This window comes from Podarcis tiliguerta (genome assembly GCF_965153285.1).
Source record: "Podarcis tiliguerta genome assembly, chromosome: 9".
In the NCBI taxonomy this organism is placed as follows: domain Eukaryota; kingdom Metazoa; phylum Chordata; class Lepidosauria; order Squamata; family Lacertidae; genus Podarcis; species Podarcis tiliguerta.
In genome coordinates, this window is record NC_139542.1 from 18,337,176 (window position 1) to 18,360,212 (window position 23,037).

General features: G+C 41.3%; 1 protein-coding gene across 5 annotated transcripts in view; it reads left to right on the top strand.

The window, feature by feature from the left end:
- Positions 1–23,037, top strand: part of PDLIM5 (PDZ and LIM domain 5) — a 122,117-nt gene that overhangs the window by 36,313 nt on the left and 62,767 nt on the right. For all 5 annotated transcript variants that reach the window (XM_083398311.1, XM_083398314.1, XM_083398315.1 and 2 more), the window contains exon 4: positions 21,861–21,903. In XM_083398311.1, the coding sequence (XP_083254437.1) occupies positions 21,861–21,903 (43 nt within the window). The remainder of the gene's footprint in view (positions 1–21,860; positions 21,904–23,037) is intronic.

The following is a 23,037-nucleotide window of genomic DNA, read 5'->3' on the forward strand; positions in this document are numbered from 1 at the left end:
AGCCTTGTGGCTTCTCAGTGAAGATGGCTATCCCAGCTGGTTATCTGTTTTGGATTTGAAATTGATATTATACAGGTTGAATTATTGCTGCTTTTTATGTTGTTTTGCTTTTGTTTTTATATGTGCATATGTTTTCGCATATGACAGATTTGCAAGAACGATTTCCTCATCAGAGTTTGGGGGCGGAGAAGGAAGTGTGTGGAGCAGTAATAGGGCAATATGGGGAGTGGAATGTGGCAGCAATCCTGGTTTTTAGCCTTTATTTGGTACCTAAATTGGAAGATCCTTGGAGCTTTCCACTGAGTTATTCCGATAGTGAATGAGTTAGTGTTTCAGCTTCCATACAGGATATGAGTCACTAGTGTCTGCTACCTGACAGCTGGAGGCAAAGTCAGCTTATCACAGGATTAGGCGAGCAAAGATCAAATAAATTGTCCTTTGGTACCAGACTTGGTATCTTAGCATTGTTTAAGGGGGAATGCTGTCTTGTGGGTTTGTGCCAGTTTCCAGTCCCATATTCTCCATCTGTTTCTAATCCTCTTTGGATCCCGGAAACATTAGACAGTGTTGTCTCAGTACCAATGCCTATCACATATTTTCCTACTGCCATGGTTACTAGCAGAAGGAACAAAAGTTTTGTGGCACCTCAAATTTTACTATGGTGCAAGGTTATGAGTGCTGGAACCCACTTAATCAGATGAGTGAATTGCTGTTCTTTGTCAGGAAGTTCGTGTTATTGGCAACACTGCTTTGTGAATGGTCATTGAAATTCTTTTATATTCATTCAAGCCTGAATTGTCTCAGTCTTCTTCATTTCATTTCCCTCTTTCCTCCACTTATTGTACATATATTTATCTACATCCATGTGCATATAAATCTGTCAGTTTAGGATTACACTTTTTGCATTTTATGAAATAGTCTGTAGTCCATGAAAGCCTACACTATAACAATTTTCTCAGTCCTCAGGGTGCCACAAGACTAATATATTTGCTGTAATAAACTAACCCCTGGAAATGGTTAGTAGAAAGGATACTTAGGGTTCCAGGATATGCTGTATCCAGATAGATGCCTGGGGGCACTGCATTGGGCCCTCATGTCTGCTGTATAGTAAGAGCTGTGGAAGTCTGTAGCTCACTTCATATGTTATGAATGAGACCTCATGTGTTGAAGAAGAAGCTTGCCCTTGCCCTGATCTTGTCACTGAACCAATGTCCCAATGTAGACACCATGCATGTAGATGTCCCCAAATAGGAAGCCTTTAGGTGTAAAGCTCTAGGTAAACTGAGGCCCTACATGATGCATCTCTATGCATGTAGGTTTCTGCTCTTGGTTCCAGCAGTGACCTTTGGGGCTCCAGACTTTGAAAGCAGGGCTGTGCACACAGCATCGTTTCCTCTTTATCATGTGTAAAGGTAAAGGGACCCCTGACCGTTAAGTCCAGTTGCGGACGACTCTGGGGTTGCGGCGCTCGTCTCGCTTTACTGGCCAAGGGAGCCTGCGTTTTGTCCGCAGACAGCTTCCGGGTCATGTGGCCAGCATGACAAAGCCGCTTCTGGCGAACCAGAGCAGCGCATGGAAACCCTGTTTACCTTCCTGCTGGAGTGGTACCTATTTATCTACTTGTACCTTTACATGCTTTCGAATTGCTAGGTTGGCAGGAGCAGGGACTGAACAACGGGAGCTCACCCCGTTTCGGGGATTCGAGCCGCCGACCTTCTGATCAACAAGCCCTAGGCTCTGTGGTTTAGACCACAGCGCCACCCGCATCATGTGTAGACCCCTTTAATAAGCATACAGTTTCAAGGCAGCTTCTGTTATGCTGTTACTAGAAAACAGGGAAATGACTGCAGCGTATGCCAGCGATTTCGGTTTATGCCGAAATAACAGCAGACACCACTTTCATCAAAGGAGTGAATTGGTGTGAACATTCCTAAACTGCTCCCTCTGTCAAATATATTCCAGCAGTGGCCTGTTAAAATGCACAAGTTTCATCCTCTTTCTTTGTAACACTTTGAACTGTTAGAATGGTACTCTAAAAGTGAATGGGGATGTTGACAATGTTTTCAGCAGCTGCTGCAGCTACTGGTACTATCTTTATTAGCATCAAGAGTGTACCATGTTTTGAACAGAACACAGCAATGACATATTCCCAGTCCAGAAACCTTGTTCACATCAGGTTGATAAGATAAGAGTGGAACTGAAAAATCAGGGATGCAGTGAAGTAGGAAACTGAAGTAGGAAACTGGCACAGGTAGTGTTCTTGTGAACGCTTTCTGCTAAATAATTTGCTTTGTTTATGGTTTAGTTCTCGTCATGAGGCACATGAAATCTATTTAAGGTTGTGAGCATGTCTATAACCGTCTTTCACAGCACCCTAACTTCCCCAATGGCTTTGTAGGATTATTATTATTATTTTGCTCCCTGGTATTTGGTTTTTTTCTTTTTCAGTTGAAGTACAGACTTGTTTCCCATGAGAACGGATGGAAACCAGATGCAATTTTTTGGACAGACTTCAACTCCAAGTCATTTAACACACACTTGGATAAATTATTTTATAAGCTACTGAAAATGAAAGTATTAAACGGTACATCTATTTCCAGTTGAGTTGAATGGGGATGATATTTTACAACTTTTCTTCTGGAGAGACCTGTAATAGAAAGTATATCGAGTGCTGCAGTTATATAAGTCACTCCCCACCCCCCACCCCCTTTCCATGCACCCATCTCTTTCTTGTACGTAATGTGAAACAGAATGCCAATTGAAAGCTTCTTTTAAAAAACAAACATTTTGGTACTGGAGGAATTTGAGCAAAGCAATAGTAGTCATGGGAAAAGGGTTACGCAGACCCACCAACCACAGTTCAAACTATTTCCCTTCTCTCCCCAACTCCCACTGAAAATTTGGTTGTCTTTATAAACAAAAAAGAGCATCAGGGTTCCATTACACTAATTTGTGTGGAATGTACTTGGCATCTTTTGTTTTAGCGTTAATTTGGAGAAGAGCCTATAGGCGAGCTTCTCACCATAGTGATCCTTTTCATATTTCCTATAGCAATCCTCCTTATGTTTTTTCCCTTTTTCTTACAAACCATAGTCTCAATATTAAGCACAATTATGTGCATGCAATCCTAAGTACCTAGTAATTCCAGTCTTTATCAATCATTTCTTCTGTGTAAACCGTATAGTATGCCTGCTCCGCTAAAAATATTAATCTAAACTGTGCATAGGGTGGGGACAAACATGTATGTATTTGGGGGAATGAAGCTATTGGAGATGTAACTATGATGATGATGATGTCTAGCTTTGTGTCTCTTCCATGTTATCAAGAAGGGGGGCGGGAGAGTGTTCTCAGAAAGGTAATCTTTAAAAGAAGCTAAGAGTGGGAGGAGCTACACTGATAAGATTGTGGCTGACATTTTTTGTCATTTCCATTTATGAACTGCTAAATGGCTATTCATAAACTACCCCCTTCCCAAAAGTTCAAGAGATGCTCAAACACTTTCAGGGGAAATTAGAAGGGTGAATCAATGACCTCTTATTTAAAGGACAAATTCCTCTTGTTTTCTCCTCTACACTTCATTTTCTGCTTTCAGAGAGGAGCTGTTCCTCTTTATTACATTTAGGACTTCTGTTTTCTGCTTCTTCTTTCCAGCTTCATTAACTTAAAAGATATCAGTAAAATGATATATAGTATTCGCTGTATGTTTCTCCCACTTCTTTCTTAATGAATTCCTGCATCTACTCAAACTGTAGACTGCAACAACATAAACTATCTGTAGGAGACTGTGTGCCAATAAAAGTTATGGCATGTTAAAAAGAATGGTATTGTGAAGTTTCACTTCTGCAGAAGGGTTGTAATTTAACACAATGGTTTTTCGTTGTGGCTGATTCTATGACACTAGGATCATGTTGGGCCTTGACATATATGTGTTTGGAGGGTGTACCCCAGAATACAGTCAACAGTCATGCAAAGGAATTTTGGCTATCTAAAATGCAGATAGTAGCAATTGCCCAGTTTAAATTTCTTGACTTGCCAGATGAAGGGATGCTTTAATGCTGCATTTGGAAGCAAGCCTCCTTGATGTCACTCGCTTTGAAGTACTTAGGCTCATGATATGATAAGTTGCTAGAGTTCCTAGTAGTTGATCTCTTTTGCCTTAAATAGTCTATAAAGTTAATAGCTTAGAGTTTTGATTCTGGTTTTGGTTCAGAAATAGGATTTATTTACGTCAGAACTCATTGAGTTATTTTTCTATTTTTATTCTGCCTGATTTGGTTTAAAATGCTAGTTGCACGATGAGCACAGTATTAACTAACTGGCTATTTCCTCCTCTCTCTCTCTTTTTAATGCCAGTGAGAACATTGGCAGGTACTACATTTCCCTTGAGGGGCTGGCAAAAGTTGATGTGAATTAGTTTCCCAGATGAATGCAATTTTGTGGAATTTGCTATACTTCGGAATTCCTAAAACTTTAAATAAACACAAGGGGCAGAATTCTTGATTCCAGCTATGTTTAACCCTCGGCAGACAGCACTTTGCCCTGTGCTCACAGTTTTAAAAACCTCAAAGCATCCTGCAAGTAAAATGAATTTGACACAGCTAAGCCCCGTAGTGAAGTTCAAAAGCAATCGTGTTGGATAGAGATGGAATGCTGAAAGCTGGAAGGGAGGTGAAAAAGTCAGCTATTTTGACAGGATATGCAAAACTATCAGGTGGAAGCAATGTGGAATTCATCATAACAGAATGGTAATAACATTTCACAGCAGTCTTGTAAGGCACTTGCCAACATGTTGTAAAAGCTGTTGTGCCTTTGCATTTCTAAACTTTATCTGTAACAAAGATTAGCCTATTTTGCAATATCCAAAATACAGGGTTGTATCCAACTAAGTTTTACTCAGGCTAGAGCCATTGAAATTAATGGCTCAAAGTTAGCCCTGGCTATCAATTTCAGTGGGTTTACTCCAAGTAGAACTAACACTTGTTTTGAAACCATGGCTCTCCTTTGTTAGTACAGTCTCCTAATCCTAATTCCCAGCTCTTCCAAACCTTTTTTTTATGTTTGTGGATTTCCCATAAAAACCTTTGAAATGAGAACTTTCTGCATCCCAGACAACACCCGAGATACTTTGTATTTTTTGTGATTGCCATTGAGCCATCCAGTTACTGCCCAATGATTAACTTGCTAAGTGCACCAAATGACAGCACAAAGCATTCTTATTTCTGAAATGCCAAATGGCTTCCCCCTTCAAAAAACAAACAAACCTCTCAATATGTAACATCCTTGTTAAGTCCCATAGAAGTGAAACTGCTGACCCATGACAGCAATGTTCCAATTCTCTTTCACAGGCAGGCAAGACTACTTCCTATTATGAAGCGAAAGCATCTCTTCTCAAGTTAGCTGTGGAATGCAGGATTAGCCATTCCAAAGCAACTCTGTTCCCGTATTTAGCCACCAGACTTGCAGCAATGACGTAAAGACTTGATTCACCTGACATCCTAATACAGTAGCTGCCTTTATTTCCTTGATGATTGACGTTCAGTCATCTGGAATGCAATTTTCAAAAGAGCCATAGCAGCTGAAGGGGTGTGTGTATCGCTGGTCTAGCCTGTTCCCTTCCTTCCTCTTCTCCCCCACCCCCATTTTACACTGTCCTTCATTGTGGAACCTCATGTACTTGAAGGCTTATGTTAAGAGTTTCAGATGTTGCACAGTGTTGTAATTCTAGTTTACTTCATCTCCTCCCCTAACAAATGCATAACAGAAATCCAAGATTTGGGATGGGGTTGGGTGAGACATGCGAGCTGCGTTACTTGTAAAAACTGAAATAGCAAAAATTATACCAGCTGTGTAAATATGCCCCCCAAATCTACTTACTGTAACTTGCAGGGGGAAAACCTGGCACATACTGCAATGCACACGCGGGTGTCTGCACACATCCCTTTCCCAGGTGATGTCGTTGATCTTCTGGTGCAATGGATGCCTCCTCAGAGTTTAGGCCTTCAAAATAGCTCAGGAACTGTATAAACTGTATACTTATTTAATATGCTCTGTACAGCGTTTTTTTTGCGGGAGGGAATGTTTTGCACATACATAATGATCCTAATGTTACTCCACCCAGATTACAGATCAGGTCCACACCTCCGTAACATCAACAGTACTGCAGGATTGGGTGTTCTCAGGGCATTCAATGGGCCTCTGCATAGCTATCTACAATGGTGAAACCATCTTTTAAAAGAAAAATTATTTGTTGCTACAACCTGCTGAAATATATTGTACTGTGTCGAACTGATTTAGTTAAGGTAAAGTCTGTGCTAGAATGTACATGCCTCTTTGTACAGACTAATTGGTGAGGTTGGCATTCATTAGTTACCGCTCCTCCCTCTTGCCTGGCAAGCTCTGTCATTCTTACCTCAGGGAACTGGAATTCTTACTGGATTACATTCTAAAGGTGAGCTTTTGTCATCAGGCTTTTGATAAAAGGCTGCTTTTTGAAATTAGTTACTAAAGGTTAGATAAAAGTCTGAGGTAAACGTCTTGCAAAACCACTTCTGAAGCTCTCCAAAATCTGCAGTGCTACATGTGGTCTTTGTGACACAAGTTTTAAAATGGAATGTTGTGATATTTTCTTAACTTGTAACCAGTAATTGGGATGCCTTGGACAACATAGCCTGGTTCACATGTAATGCTGAACCATGGTTTGTTTAGCTTAGCAGTGGTTGGTGTGTTTTTTAACCTACTCTGGACAATTAACTATAGTTTATTTATGTCTAGTCAACCAGAGTATGAAACAATGGTTTGAAGCTGACTTACAAATTTTGGCTTGTGATAACCATGGTTTCTAGTTACATAGAATAACCATAGTTTCTAGAACTCACTGTTCACGGGTTTTTGTTTTGTTTTGTTGCACACTGGCTCAGAAATTTGCATAACTACAGAGGTGTGAGGTAAGAGTATCTTAAAAAATGAAATCAAAATTAGGTGAAACAAACCACCATTATTTTGCTCTCTGTGAAACTGAGCCTGCTTTCTTCCAACAAACCATGGTTTAAAAAGCAAATTAGCATTGCATTCAAATGTAGCCCACGTGTATTAAATTTTTGTGTTACCGCTTGTCCTTTTTTGTTTTTTTAAGCCACTTTAAGGTTTTATTACATTCAAGTGGAACACACACACAGAGTTAAATAAGAACACTGATACCTCTTCCATGGTGAATCATTAAAAATGTATTGTCATCACAGAAAACTAAAATTTACTATAGCATAGACAAGGATCTTTTTACTGGTTACTCTCCATGTTCCCAAAGTCTTGGGTTGGCCATATCTTCAATCTTGTCTTAAAGAATTTACAGAAAACCACACCTTTCTTCACATGTTTTAACCTTACTTTGTCCAGATACACTAGTTAAGTGATGTTTACATACTTGTTCAGTCTGTTGCAGACAGATAGATATCCCCCCCCCCCCCCCGGACTGGATTGTATAGAAATCACCTGTGAGGAGGAGCAAGAGTTTATAAATCACCCAGAGGTTTTATTTTGCACTTAAGCTGTATACAAATTTTGTTAAATTAATTTTAAGAATGGCACAGTTTAAACATTTTTAGTGCCTCAGTCCTAAAAGCACACAGTCCAAATTAGACCTTTTGCTGTCACTCGAGAAAATTCTCTTCACTCCTTCAGCCAAACTCCATGTGCTTCTTCTACTAGGTTACATTTCCAACAATCCGGAGGCCTGCATGTGCAGCTTTTATTACTAACTATGGGTGGGAAGATTTTGTGAGCATGTTTGGGAAGGGAAGGAAGCTTGCTTACAGTGGATCACATTGTGTAGACAGCAATAGAATAGCAGTAGCATGTGCAAATGTGTTAAATCATACCAGGTCTGCTCCCCATTCTCTCCACCCCTTTGCTCCCACTTGGGAAAGATGAGTCAGACGGTCTACCTAATGCATAGCTCCTTTAGCACAGCATTCAGCCAGCGTTGGGATTTGCCAAACAGAATTTAGAACGTGGCACTATTGTCCTTGTACATTTATTTTAAGCTCTGCCTGTTGGGATAGGGAGAAGATGACAAAGGGAAACAATGCCAGTTTGGCCAGCATTTATCTTAACTTCTTAAAATAATACAAATGCTTTGGGTGGTGGCGTGATCCCTGGTGACATTTAGTCTTGTTGGTACTCTTTTCTTAAAAATAGCTGCTTAGTACCATGCAAAACACTGCACTTAAGCTGAAGGCTCATTGTCAAGCTGTAAAATAATATACTGTGATCCTAATGAAATATTTTTCTTTTAGTTGATGATTGCATTGAATACACACTTGCATACATACTTGCCTCGGAATACACAGTTTCCAGTAGAAGCTCATACCCTCCAACATTACTCTGATGAAAATTGGGGGGGGGGGTCTTTTTGTGTGGCGCTGCCACTTGAGTCAGCAGCATTGCAGTGAGTGCCAGCGCTGACTGCAGGCCCCAGCTCATCTTCCTTCCCAAGCTCAGCAGCAGCAGCACTGGAGGGGGGAAATGAAACATTCCAGGATCAAATCAGAAGTTACAATGACTTCTGTAATTCCGGAATGTCCCAGAAAAATTGGAACACTTGAAGGATATGTAAACCCTTACACCATTTTTTTATTTTGGTGTGAGTGTAACAGCGGTAGTCCAGATTTTTCCTGTGACCCAATCCAAAATGGGGTTCTAGTGTGGGAAATACAGCCTAGAAGATTTTAGGAAATTTCACAAGCTTAAGAGCAATTTATTGATGGAGTAGCTGCTAAGATGGTGGAGTCAGAAATGACAAGTGCCGTGGGAACCCTCAGCATTTCTTGTCTTTATCTGTACACTGTCAGGCGGAGAAAGTGTTCCATTATTGTTAATAATAGTATAACAACAACAATAGGTTCATGCCCTGTTGGTTCAGATTCACCAAATTTGGAAACACAAAAGGGAACATTTCTGGTATGAGTGAGGAAAACTGAAGTTGCTCCACACATACAAACTCAAATACTTATGGGTGTAGGCTACAGTACAGTGGTACCTCAGGTTACATACGCTTCAGGTTACAGACTCCGCTAACCCAGCAATAGTGCTTCAGGTTAAAAACTTTGCTTCAGGATGAGAACAGAAATCGTGCTCCAGCGGTGCAGCAGCAGCAGGAGGCCCCATTAGCTTAAGTGGTACTTCAGGTTAAGAACAGTTTCAGGTTAAGTATGGACCTCCGGAATGAATTAAGCACTTAACCCGAGGTACCACTGTACCTGGGTTTCATTTGAATGGGGAAAAAGTGGATTAACAGTTAATGTGCTGCATTGTGAACAAGCTCTTTATTTCACACTGCACAGAATTCCCAGCCCAGTTTAAAAATAGTTACTAGGGAATAAGCTCAACTGAATGGGATTTAACTTCTGAGTAAGCATGTATAAAACTGTGGTGTCTGAGTGTGTTCATTTTTAAGGGGTGCCATACAGTAGTTACAGGTCCAGTGTATAAGTGCACAGTAGCTGGCAGGGATAATAAAGGAAGGTATCTTCAGATAGGTTTCCTCATGCTTTCTGCCTGAGGGAATGTGCTGGCACATTTCCATGGACTTGGTAACATAACCTTTACGAGAGACATGCTAACTAGGCTAGGAACATGTCTGAAAATGGAAGGGAATTAGTTGCAGTCAAAAGAACTATCATGCCCCTGAAAATGTGAGAGCACTTCTCAAATTCGGATGTTTGTAATCCATATTTTCGTTGTTTGGCTTAGTGGTGCAAGTAGCATATTCAGTCATTGCATAGTCTGGATGGTGTAATACCCCATAGAAATTTCCAAGTGGGTTGGAGGTGTTAATATTTCTATCAAACTTCGTACCAAGAAAATATTTCCCGAATGACCCATGGGAAGCAACTTTTGCTACATGGACTTCAAATTATAACACAAAAGCTCCATCGGGGTTTAATCTCTGGCCATTTGTCAAATCTCTTAGTAGTTTCTTTGGCTTTGTGTTAGGGATGGCTACAGCCCAGGAACATCTGCAAAAACCACAGGTTCCACACCTCCACTTTAAGCACCAAGGTCCTGTTCAGGATCTGAGCTATCAGACTGATCTGTAAGAAACTCTAGGAAGCCAGGGATCGGAGGGAGAGAGAAATAAGGTATCCTAGCTTGGATATGGGAATGTGAAACATAATTTTACTGATCCTCCCCTTTTCCCTGCAATCAAAGGAGTTAGGAAACGGGTGGATAAAAAGTGCAAAAAAAACCCCAACACACTACCTATGAAATTGCACAAGTATTTGCTTCTAGTCTTCTAAAGTTTGGGAGAGAAATAGCACCTTCACACCTAAAATACTAGATCCTAATAGGTATGATGATGTCTGATTGAAGTACAGTGGTACCTCGGGTTACATACGTTTCAGGTTACATACGCTTCAGGTTACAGACTCCGCTAACCCAGAAATAGTACCTCGGGTTAAGAACTTTGCTTCAGGATGAGAACAGAAATCGTGCGGCGGCCACACGGCAGCAGTGGGAGGCCCCATTAGCTAAAGTGGTGCTTCAGGTTAAGAACAGTTTCAGGTTAAGAACGGACCTCCGGCACGAATTAAGTACGTAACCAGAGGTACCACTGTACTCTGCATTGGGACCTGGCTATCCAGCTGGCAATGCTTAAAACTCTAAAAGACTTAGACCCCAAATATCTGGCATAGCCTTCCCTAGAGATCCCACTTCCTCAGATGTTAAGATTGGCAGAGGGTACCCTCACGGCAGTTCCACCGCCTCCTAAAGTACAGGGAATGGGGGCCCAGGAAAGGGCATTCTCTGTGGCACCCCTAAATTGTGTAGCTTCTCTCCTTTGCATCTCCATTACACAATGTTTATTGCACTCTGAAGACACACTTCTTTGTGCTGGCCTTTTGAAACTTAAGGTTTTTGCGGGACTTTCCTCTATATATTGTCTGGGTTTTGCTTCGTTACAGTTTTCTTTGATATTGTTTATTTGGCATGTTGGTAACTTGTAACACAGAGCAACTCAAAGCAACTTGAAACATACTTAATATCATAATGGTTTTGTGTTTTTAACATTCACACAAATGCAAACAATTCATAAAATATATATAAAGCAACACCTTCCCCACCCAGAACAACTGCAGGATGTTTTGGCAGCAAACGGACAGCAAAAACTGATTACATTGTTGAAATCCACTCTGGTATTTTATTATGAAGGTCAGAGAAGAAACCCTTTAAATAAATAAATAACCTTCAAGAAGTTAGGGAATTCTCAAGTTCTAGACTGTCTGGACTTGAAAAAATGTTTTGTTTGTTTTTCCAGCCCTTCCCTCAGGGGAATTGTTTCATTCCATCACATTTGGTCACATCTTGCATTCTGCTGCACTAACCGGCTACTTTGCAAGCACGAGTTTCATTCCCCAGTTGTGTTAAAACACTGGTGATTTGAGCCATAGCTAGAGGTGCATTGAAGGAGGAAGCCATGTTGGTTTCCTGGGCATAAGCCCCTGGGTGAGCAGAGGGCTCACTAGAGAATTCACGTGGGGCATTTGAATTAAGCTGCTGGATTTCTTTCCCATAGCTGGGAATCTGCTCTTCTTGACAGCAGCAGAATTAATGTGCGAAAGCTATCGAAAGTTGGATGATGTATCTTTTGTTTTCGAAAGAATGTGTGTCCTGACCTAGCTGAAATAGTACTCCCCACACTCATTTCCTAATTCAAATGCAGCTAACACAGCAGTTTTGGGCCCTCTGCTATATACAAGCTGTAAGTATTGTCTGTCACTTGCTGGCAAAAGGATCTGTGCTCAACAACTTTGCTCCAAGGGGTCATTGAAAAGGCCATGATGTACTGCCAGTGAAGAAGGAGTTCAACTTACTCAGAGCAGCTCTTAAAGACCATGGCATTCAAATTTTAAGTTCTCGAATAACCTCCTAAACACTCAGTTCCGGGGTACCTAGGGTGCCTATTTTCATTATGACATCATAGCAGACCAGCCAGTGGCTTCAAGTGATGGACAGGCAGAGCTTGGGGGCTGGGGAGGAGACGTCAAGACTGATGAGGTCAGAGGGATGATAAGAGAAGTGGAGGCACTTCAGGGAGGAGGCTTGGTACTGATGCATTCCCTTTTGCTGGTAATATCCACTTCTAAGCATTCATCATGGGTTTACCAGGCAGCGTCTTGAATTACTACTACTAAGGCTTCATTTCACTCTTCTTTCTGTTTTCACTAAAGAGCTGTTGACCGCACCTGAACCATATAACCACTGATTACAGGTTTTCTGTTGCTAACTTGCAGGCATCCCTTACAGCAGAATGTGGCATTCTGCCATGGAAAAGCACTCTTTAAACAGATTTCAAGGAGATTTCTTGGTTTACAAATAGCCGCTTTTCCTTCCAGCATTATCCAAGTAAGCAAGCATTTACAGCAGGCATAGGCAAACTCGGCCCTCCAGATGTTTTGGGACTACAACTCCCATCATCCCTAGCTAACAGCACCAGTGGTCAGGGATGGTGGGAGTTGTAGTTCCAAAACATCTGGAGGGCCAAGTTTGCATATGCCTGATTTACAGCAACACTTCATATAGTACATCCCCCGAGGATGTGGACAGGCTGCTTGGACGCGTGAAACCAACCACCTGTCTCCTTGATCCTTGCCCATCCTGGCTAATAAAAGCAAGCCGGGAAGGGCTGGGCGATGGGCTCTGCGGGGTGGTGAATGCGTCCCTCTGTGAGGGAACATTCCCAGATCCGCTGAAAGAGGCGGTCATTAAACCGCTTCTTAAAAAACCATCTTTAGACCCGGCCAGTATGGCCAACTATCGCCCAGTCTCAAATCTTCCATTCTTGGGCAAGGTGATTGAGCGCGTGGTTGCTGAACAACTCCAGGCACGCCTGGAGGATGCGGACCATTTGGATCCCTTCCAATCGGGATTCAGGCCTCACCATGGGACTGAAACTGCCTTGGTCGTGCTGGTTGATGATCTCCGGCGAGCTAGGGACAAAGGTGAGAGTTGTTTCCTGGTTCTGCTGGATCTCTCAGCGGCCTTTGATACAATCGACCATAACATCCTTCTGGACCGTCTAGAGGGGCTGGGAGCTGGGGGCACTGTTATACAGTGGTTTCGCTCCTTCCTCCTGGGCCGTGTTCAGAAAGTGGTGGTGGGGGATGAGTGTTCAGACCCCTGGGCCCTCACTTGTGGGGTGCCTCAGGGTTCCGTCCTCTCCCCCATGCTTTTTAACATCTATATGAAGCCGCTGGGAGAGATCATCAGGGGGTTTGGACTGGGTGTCCATCAATATGCAGATGATACCCAGCTCTACCTCTCTTTCAAATCAGAACCAGTGAAGGCGGTGAAGGTCCTGTGTGAGTGCCTGGAGGCGGTTGGAGGATGGATGGCGGCTAATGGATTGAAGTTGAATCCTGACAAGACAGAAGTACTGTTTTTGGGGGACAGGAGGCGGGCTGGTGTGGAGGACTCCCTGGTCCTGAATAGGGTAACTGTGCCCCTGAAGGACCAGGTGCGCAGCCTGGGAGTCATTTTGGACTCACAGCTGTCCATGGAGGCACAGGTCAATTCTGTATCCAGGGCAGCTGTCTACCAACTCCACCTGGTACGCAGGCTGAGACCCTACCTGCCCGCGGACTGTCTCGCCAGAGTGGTGCATGCTCTGGTTATCTCCCGCTTGGACTACTGCAATGCGCTCTACGTGGGGCTACCTTTGAAGGTGACTCGGAAACTACAACTAATCCAGAATGCGGCAGCTAGACTGGTGACTGGGGGCAGCCGCCGAGACCACATAACACCGGTCTTGAAAGACCTACATTGGCTCCCAGTACGTTTCCGAGCACAATTCAAAGTGTTGGTGTTGACCTTTAAAGCCCTAAACGGCCTCGGCCCAGTATACCTGAAGGAGCGTCTCCACCCCCATCATTCTGCCCGGACACTGAGGTCCAGCTCCGAGGGCCTCCTGGCGGTTCCCTCATTGCGAGAAGCAAAGCTACAGGGAACCAGGCAGAGGGCCTTCTCGGTAGTGGCGCCCGCCCTGTGGAACGCCCTCCCAGCAGATGTCAAAGCGATAAATAACTACCTGACATTTAGAAGACATCTTAAGGCAGCCCTGTTCAGGGAAGTTTTTAATTTGTGATATTTTACTGTATTTTTTGTTTCTATGGAAGCCGCCCAGAGTGGCTGGGGAAACCCAGCCAGATGGGCGGGGTACAAATAATAAATTATTATTATTATTATTAATATTATTATTATTATTACTTGGAATCCCATCAAAATACATCGCAGTAGCTCTAATAACGAAAATAAAGACGCTTGGTGTTGAACATTTGCAAACTACATTGGCCTACCTTACGCAAGACTATTTTCCTAGATAGTTATCTCTTCCGCGAAGGAATAGCACACATACGCCCTACCATTTGCTGCAGCTCAACGTTGTCTTTTACAGTGTATACATGCAGTAGAGTACACAGCAGCAGGTACGTTTTGTTTGATTGTTTAAGACAGTTCTGTATTGCTCTATTTGCATTTCTAAGTGTTATGCATAAAAACAATGCTCAGAAAATGGAGCAAAACAGTAAAAAAAAGAGAAGATCATAAAACCAAAGGGCCAGTGTGGTGTAGTGGTTAAGAGCGGTAGACTCGTAATCTGGTGAACCAGGTTCGCTTCCCCGCTCCTCCACTTGCAGCTGCTGGGTGACCTTGGGCCAGTCACACTTCTTTGAAGTTTCTCAGCCCCACTCACCTCACAGAGTGTTTGTTGTGGGGGAGGAAGGGAAAGGAGAATGTTAGCCGCTTTGAGACTACTTCGGGTAGTGATAAAGCGGGATATCAAAATCCAAACACCTCTTCTTCTTCTTCTTCTTCTTCTTCTTCTTCTTCTTCTTCTTCTTCTTTTTCCACCACTGCCTTTAAAAGACTGCTGAAACAGAAATTCTTAGTCATGCACCTGAAGTTCCGCAAGGAGCGTGCCTGTCAATCTCAGTTGGGAGGGAGTTCCACAGGCTTGGTTCCACTATCCTGAATATAGTTAAAGCCAGCTGAAACAATGACAGTGAACAGTTTGAATGTTTTCTAGAAGCTTTGTATGGTTGCAATAATTGTCAGGCATTAGAGCATGGGAATTGACAGCAGTACTTGGGAAATAGTGCTTGGTATTGGAAAAGAATATGAACTGAGCAGATTGCAAGCATACTTTCCAGAATTTGAAGAAAACAAGGCAAGTAAAGCTGTTATAAATTCCAGATAAAACAACTCTAAAAAAAAAAAAAAGTGTGTGGAAGGTGCTCCCTTTTTAAATTTAGCTTTTTAAAGACTTACCTCAAAGGCAAACCATCCCCGGGAGTGGTTAACTGCCTTTAATGCGCTGCCATGAGTTTTAGGCCATGTGCATTCCAAGCACACTAATTAGAAGGAACGTTATAATTTCCTGCAAGAGAAATGTGGAAAGGAGAAAAATGGTTTCATTAGCTGAGAAGAAGAATAAGTAATAAAAATACTTAATACTCATTGGGAAAGATGAATGGTACTTAGTTATACCTGGGCATCTTTATATCACTGTAATTAAAAGCAATGAAAGGCATTTTACTCCCAGTTGCTGAGATACTTCAACTAGGATGAAAGGGCAAAACTGGCTTCCATTTAATAGCTGCGATTCTTCACATCCTCCTTATTTTAGTACATGGAAAAGTAATTGCTTGAACAAATAAGCAATGTCCACTATAAGTTTATATTTCAGCTATTCTAGTTTTTATTTGTACAGAGCATATTTGGGTTATTTAAAAGGCATGCGTAGAAATTAAGTTAAAAGGGCAGAAAGATTATTTGCTTGAGCCCTATGTTCTAGCATGGCACACTAACATTCATATGCTAGTTTCATGTGGCGCAATGACTAAAATCCTTTTACCGTACTTATATTGAAATAATTGTTAATTTCCAAATTGAAACTGTCGCCAATCCTTTGGTCCTGTTATATGTTCTTGGTTTACCTTTTCTAATTAAATTGTTGCTGATAATCAGTCATATGTTATGTTTTCCCCACCTTTAACTCCATGGGTGGTTTTTGCATTTATAGGCTGTGTTTTAAATGCAATGCTAAACCATGGCTTAGTGTTACGAAAACGAACAGCAGAGAACCTGGGCTTGTTTGTTACCCACATGTCCTATATTGTCCTCAATTAGGTTCTCCCCCCCCCCCCATTTTATATTAGCCACAACTTATTGTGATGGTGGAATCCAATCTGTGGTTAATCTTAACTATGGTTTGTTGAAACAACCCAGATTCCTAAGGCATGGTTTGAAGCTGGCTTGTTTCAAAAAACCATAGTTATTAGTATCCATTGCTTGTTCAGGATTGGACATCGCAACAAGCTGCTATTAATCATGGCTACTGTGGAGGATAAGGAAGGGAGTATGTGTGCCCAAGGAGCACTACAACTCATTCACATATTCTAAACTATGCCAGTGATCAGGAATTGAATTTGATTTTTTCCACTGTTTTTTTCAAGGACTAGATACTGACTGTCGAATCAAATGCTAAGAAAGGGGGGGGAAACATAGTTCACAAACTAGATTAGTGAGATGGGGAATATACTCATTGAGCAACGTTGTTGTGCGTAATCTTAAATCAATTCACTGTGTCAGACTATACACATGTGAATGTGAAACTGCAGGTACATTGTGGGGTGGATGGATTGAAAGTGAAACAATTTTTCCAAAGATTTGTGGGCAAGTTCTAGCAGAGTTGGCAGTTTTCCTAACTCTTTAAACTGTCAGTATTTGACAATTCTACCACATGGTGGCAAAAGTTTTGAGTCTTGTCTTTCATGTAGAAAGAGAATAACATTGTGATTGGCAGACTGCCATGTTAGCCAGAAATCAGTAATAATATTTTTCTGCTTAGTTTTACCTAATCTAGTTGTTGCTTTCCATTTTCTCCTTGTTCCATCTGTTTTGATAGCAACATAGGTATACATACAGATTAGATTACAAGATGAGAATTATTCACCGTAATGGTTCTATGTAAGCGGACATTAGTTTGTGTATTTTTAAAAGTGATATACCTTCTTTTAGGAATTGTGAAAATGGAGAGAGTTCATTACAGGGAAAGCCTGGCCCTGCCCATCCAGATCTTGAAGATGTCGAGCAGTTCTTTTAAGGAATTCATCATTTTAAGCTGCTGAAGAGGACCTCTTTTTTTTTTTTGGTCAAAATGCATTTGACAAATTTAAATGTTGACTTTTAATTTTACTAGTTAATGGCATCATCGTGTTGGTTTGTGTGTGGTAGCTATTTAGAAGTTTGAGTGTTATATTTAGAAGCAATATGATAATAAAAGTGTGAATCAAAAGGTTTTGAGCGTGCTAAGATAAATAAATTTTTGTTCATCTGTGGTTAAAAGTGTTCTGATAATTCTTTACCCTATTACAAGGTAGAGTGTCTTGGAAAACCACGTGATGAGAAGAAAGTATGAAGATATATAATGTAGATGCTTTCATTCTGTATGGTTTGCTGTAGTCCATCCTTTGCATATCTGCTTACTTTATGTCATTAGCTCACAGCTTCTACCCTAAAAACTAGAAATTGGTCTCAGGCCTATTCCTCCCCCATCCCTTTGTCAGCCACCTCCTTTTTCATTCATCACACTATTGTTACCCCAGGTTCCTCCTTTTCAGTGTCATCTCCTGTTGTCTCCCCCACCCCACTTCCTTACCATTTTCTCTGTCTGCTCACACTCTTTTCTTTCCATCAATCTCTCTTGTCCTTAAGCCCTGCTAGGCTTTTTCACAGCTGTACTCTTCCTCAGCTTCCTTCAGACCTGTCTTCTCCATCTCCTCTGACTAAGGGCTCTAGTATTTTCATCCAGTATGTGCTCTGTTTCCCTGCATCTTGGTTTCTTGTCCTTTAACTTCTAACTTCCTGCACTCTACCTGGACTGTGTTTTCATTGTCCCCTACCTTGCCCACACATATTAGACACTACTAGGGCAACATGTGATGGTTGTTCTTAGTCAACCACACCTTTCAGTTCAGCTCACAGAAGTGGAATATTGTTTATAAAAAAAGAAGTTCTGTTGCTGACCCATTTTCTTCAACCGACAATGCAACTTCATCACAGTTACAGCTAAACCTCTGTTTGTATCACAGTAATGATGCTAGTGTGGTTAAGGTAATTGCATATGAATTATTGTATATGCTGCTGTGAAATTCTTGGAGCAATTTCAGAAGGGTGAAAAGAATGTCAGCCTAAAAGTGGTGCAACTGATCTATAAGGTTAGTTAATGTGAGATGAGGGGGCATTGAGCCAACTGCCCTATCTCAATAAGCTTTATGCCTTAGTGAGGAGTTGAATTCAGGTCTCACTTAGCTAAATAGCTGCCCTCTAGCTGGCTCTCCCCCCTCTTCCCACTTCTTTTAGTTGCTTAAAAAAACCCACAGTTGAAATTACTATAACCCGAAACAATGCAGCTATTGGCAAAGCAGAAACATTTCCAGATAGCTGAATAACTTGCCAGAGCTCTTCATATTGTGTTAACCTATTTTTATGTCTGAAATAAGCAGGAAAAGGTGAATAAAACAAGAATGTAAAGAACGAAGAGTTTGCTGGTCCAGATTTCCTGTAGCAAAGAACACATCACTTCATTTTTCATATATGGCTGTGCTGAATGCTAGTACAATTTGAAGGGATTTTACTGTATCTCCCTCCCCATCACACAGGAAAATAAGTGTAAGGAGTGCCTTGTTGTGCCAGCTACAACAGTCTTAGAAGTTCTCACAGCAATGAGACCAGCATTTATTGGTGCTTAGTAAACCTCCTATTTGAAAGTGCATGATGCAGCCAACTTGCTGAAGCTAAGCAGGTTTTGGTCTGGTCAGTTCCTCAACCAGCAACACTGTGTATTGAGTTCTAGCAATACACACCTTGAGTTCTAGCAAACCAAGGCAGGACAGAGATATAATGTGTTGTGTTGGTTGTTAATGGCACCATAGTGTCACTTGTTAAAATGCTTTATTATTATTATTAAACTTTTTTTTGCTAAGATAAAGTACACGAATAATTTCTCAGTGCTTGTAGAGAAGCACTTAAATACATTTTCAAATTCTTAAATGTTCATCAACTAATCAGCTAATTATAATGACATGTATGAAAAATGTCTCCCAATGGATATTGTGGTTTCTTTCCCAGTAATTCATAAAGGTGCCTTGATTCTGTGCAGACATAACATTTAAGAATTCTTAACTGAGGCTAAAGGGAGTCCTAGTGGCTATGTGTGAAAGACAGAAAGGAAAAAACACCCCAGTTTCTACTTCTGCTAATTCTTTTTACATCTGCACCGGTGTTAACACTGCAGCGTTCTAAGGAGTTTCTTGTACTCTGGTTAAACCTAACCATTTTTATTAACGTTGGTGCAAGCATAATGCTGCACTGCCCTGAGTTTAGGAAATGGAGGGGAGGTGAAATCATGTGGCTCCTCTCTAGTCCATCACATTCCAGCCAGGACAATGATGACGTGGGAAGGACTTGCAGAAGTAGCCACAATCATGTAGTCTTGTAGTCAGACTCTTTTCACAGCAGCATGGATTTCTTCTACACCAGGGAAGAATGGGGTCTGTTCATTTTTAACACATCAGCAATTCATTTGAATTCACGCTTAACATAATATACATGGATATTATTGTGCCAAAGCATTTTCCATCGTTAAGTGTTGCCCATCTTTATTTTTCCCCTCCTCGTCAATTTTCACAACCACAGCAATTTTCTCATTTGTATTTTGATGACCCAACTGATTTTTATATATGGTTCTGTGTTCCATCTTACACAATACCCTGAACTGAGTAATAGCAGTTAGAACATTTCAGGAATCTCTGGGCAGATAGTTATTTTCCAACCGCAGTGTGTTAAGGGGGAGGGTGGTGGTGGTAAGTAATTGAATCCCAAATTTATAAGAAATGTACTTTAAGGCATTCAATTTCATCACCGGAATTTGTTCAATGCCATGCCTTGCCTGCACAAATTCTGCATTTTAGGTTCAGCTGCAGAGCCATAGAAATGCTGCTTTTTTAATAAACAAAACTGGTATGTGCAAATAGCTGGCATAGAAATGGTTTGAAGCAAACCTCTCTTGCATTTCTGTGGGAGATTTGTTTCATATTGGGATTATGACATCTGCATGCCCCTCATTGAGCCTCACCCAGCCGCATCTCTCAACTCAGGGCAAGTTACTCAAACTCAAAGAGGGAGGAGCTCCTAATCCCCATAATTGCCCAGTATGTTGTGTGTGCTGGTGGGGTGGGGGCAATAAGCCTTTATTTAATACTCTGGCAACCCCTCTGCATACAGACACTGTAGCCATAGGGGCCTGGACCATATCTTTGGATATTTATGTTGTAAGGATGACATCAAATATAAACATGGTAATTTGAAGTGTTCCATTTGCATGCAGAAAATATTTTTTTTTATGGAACAAGAGAATTGAGATTTAAGATTCTAGTTGAAACTCTAGACGCTGTAGTTTGATTTCCTCCACTCCATTGTGCCAGACCTGATGAAAGCAAATATGGGAACAATACATGTTTTTCATTTTATATGTACAACTATGAAGAAAGCAACCATTTTCATTAGCTACAGCTATAGTTGAAGCTTTGGCTTTGTTTAAGTTTTGCTTCTATGTACTTAGGAAGCTTTTTAATACAGAACCACACTGGCCCTTCTAGCATATTCCTAAATGGCAGCAGCTCTTCATGGTTTGACAGGGACTGTCCCAGCCCTACCAGAGATTGGACCTGGGACCTTCTGCATGTGTTTTACCACTGAACCATGGCCATTTCTTCATTGTATTTCTATAAACTGACTACTTTGTAATTGCATGTTAACACTGATTTATCCAAATGTTTATTTTGGGGGGCATGTAGTCATATTTCATTGGATGTTCCCACTGGATGGTCTCTGAAACAGGAGAACAAACCTGCTTCTCAAAGGACTCAGCTACACTGGCAAAGAAAAAGCACTTTATATGCCTTGTATATACATGATAACACGGTGACACCAGATAGCGCTGTTGAGTTCCGTTTTTGCCAGCCTGATTTCTCATACGAAGTTTACAATGCATTTAACTGAAACACCTCTTTGAACGTGTCTAGATCCAGCCAAAGTCTTATTTGTTCTTAGTGTTAATTAGTACGGATCCAGTAGGGAAGAGTGAGACCCCTCTGAAATTGTTTCTAACAATATCAGATTCCTCCCATTCAACCACCGATTTTCCTAAGTGTTTTGCCTTTCTGGGAATCTCTAAATTCTCCTTGGGTTTTTCTTTACTTGCTGTTCAGTGGCAAAATGTATACCTGTACATGGTACACCAGTATCCAATGGAAAGCTCATCCTGTTGACTATAACTGGATGATAGAATACATGTGTTTTTCCTGTATCTGCCACCACCATCTCATAGACTGTGAACTATGTGGTTTCTGTTGGCTTAACCCATTGGAGTGTGGTGCTGTGTCATAATTCAAGCATGGAAATGTTTCTGTTTCAAATGCATCCAATATACTGCAAAGTCATTCTTCAACATTGGGATGCAAATGCTTTGCTATTCAAATACTAAGTTAAGCAACTGATTTCTTGCGGTTTGAAATAAGACTTTGGATTCTAAGAAAACTAATACATTGTGTAAAGCTCTGTGGGTCCATTGACAAATACCACTGATTTGAATTAAGCATTGCTTAAATCAGTGGAATCCCCAACTGCTTAGCTTTGGTTGGATTGTGCTGTTAGAGGCTATATAGTGATTTAGAAGATTATTGAACTATGTGTGGTAGGTTTCTTTAGAATTTACATGGCCTGTTCTTTTTTCTTTTTTTCAGAGCACCTTCCGCTCCGAAACCTGATCCCATACCTGTGCAACAGGTAAGTCCTCCATTTCAAATCCAGGGGCGTATTACTGTAACCAATTAACTCCTTGAAATCCTTCTCTTAACATGTATTAATTGAAGAGCTCTTCCAGTGCAACAAAAATAGTGTTTCAAGATGTTTTTCTTGATCTGTAAAGCCCTATCTTTGCATTCATTTTGAGGCTATGCAGGCCATAGCCGCTTACGCACTAGGATAATATGCGAGTTCAAAGCTGGGCACAAAAGCAGCAATACTAAGGAAATACCTGTTTCAGTCAGGACCAAGCTATGTTAACATCATGCATACACTACCTAGTCCATTGTTCCCTTACCTCTAGAATGTATTTTACCATGTACAAAGCCTTCTGGGAGATTATGGAGTTCATGTGTCTTTGTAATAGGAACTGAGTGTGCAGCTGTGTCTTATGTTTTTTTACTGAGGATACATTTACTGTATCTTCCTCACAGACTGCTTTGACTTCAGTCTCCAAAATATAGGGGGCCTGGATGTTAAGTCACAGTTCATACAGTAGCTAAAAAGAACTCTGGAAAGGCAGAAAACATAGCTTCTTGAAAGGGACAGATTTGTGATAGGCGACCTAAGGTTGTCCCTGTCTTTTTTAGTAGTTGAATACTCCTTTTCTGTCTGATTGCATCTAACTTTATTAGACCTCAGTTTCATGACTAGCTGAATAACCCCCCCCAAAAAAAACCACCACTAAATATGGAAATGGTAGGTGCTTCATATTGAGATTCCCTTTTCAGCAATATTTGCCTTTTAATTAAACAACCCAAGGAGTAGTGTAGTGCAGCCAGCAATTTCTGTCTTATTGGTAAGAAGAGCCCTGCTAGATCAAAGACCTATCTAGTTGAGCATCCTGTTTTCACAGTGGCCAACCAGATGCCCATGAGAATCCTGCCATCAGAACCTGAGCTCTAAAGCAGCCCTGCTTGCAATTCCCAGCAACTGGTATTCGCAGGCATACTTCCTCTGACAGTAGCGGCAGAACAATTGTGGCTAGTAGCTGTTGATAACCATATCCTCCTTGAATCTATCCTATTTTTCGCTCTATAGGATGCACTTTTCCCCCTCCAAAAATGAAGGGGAAATGTGTGTGCGTCCTATGGAGCGAATGCAGGCTTTCGCTGA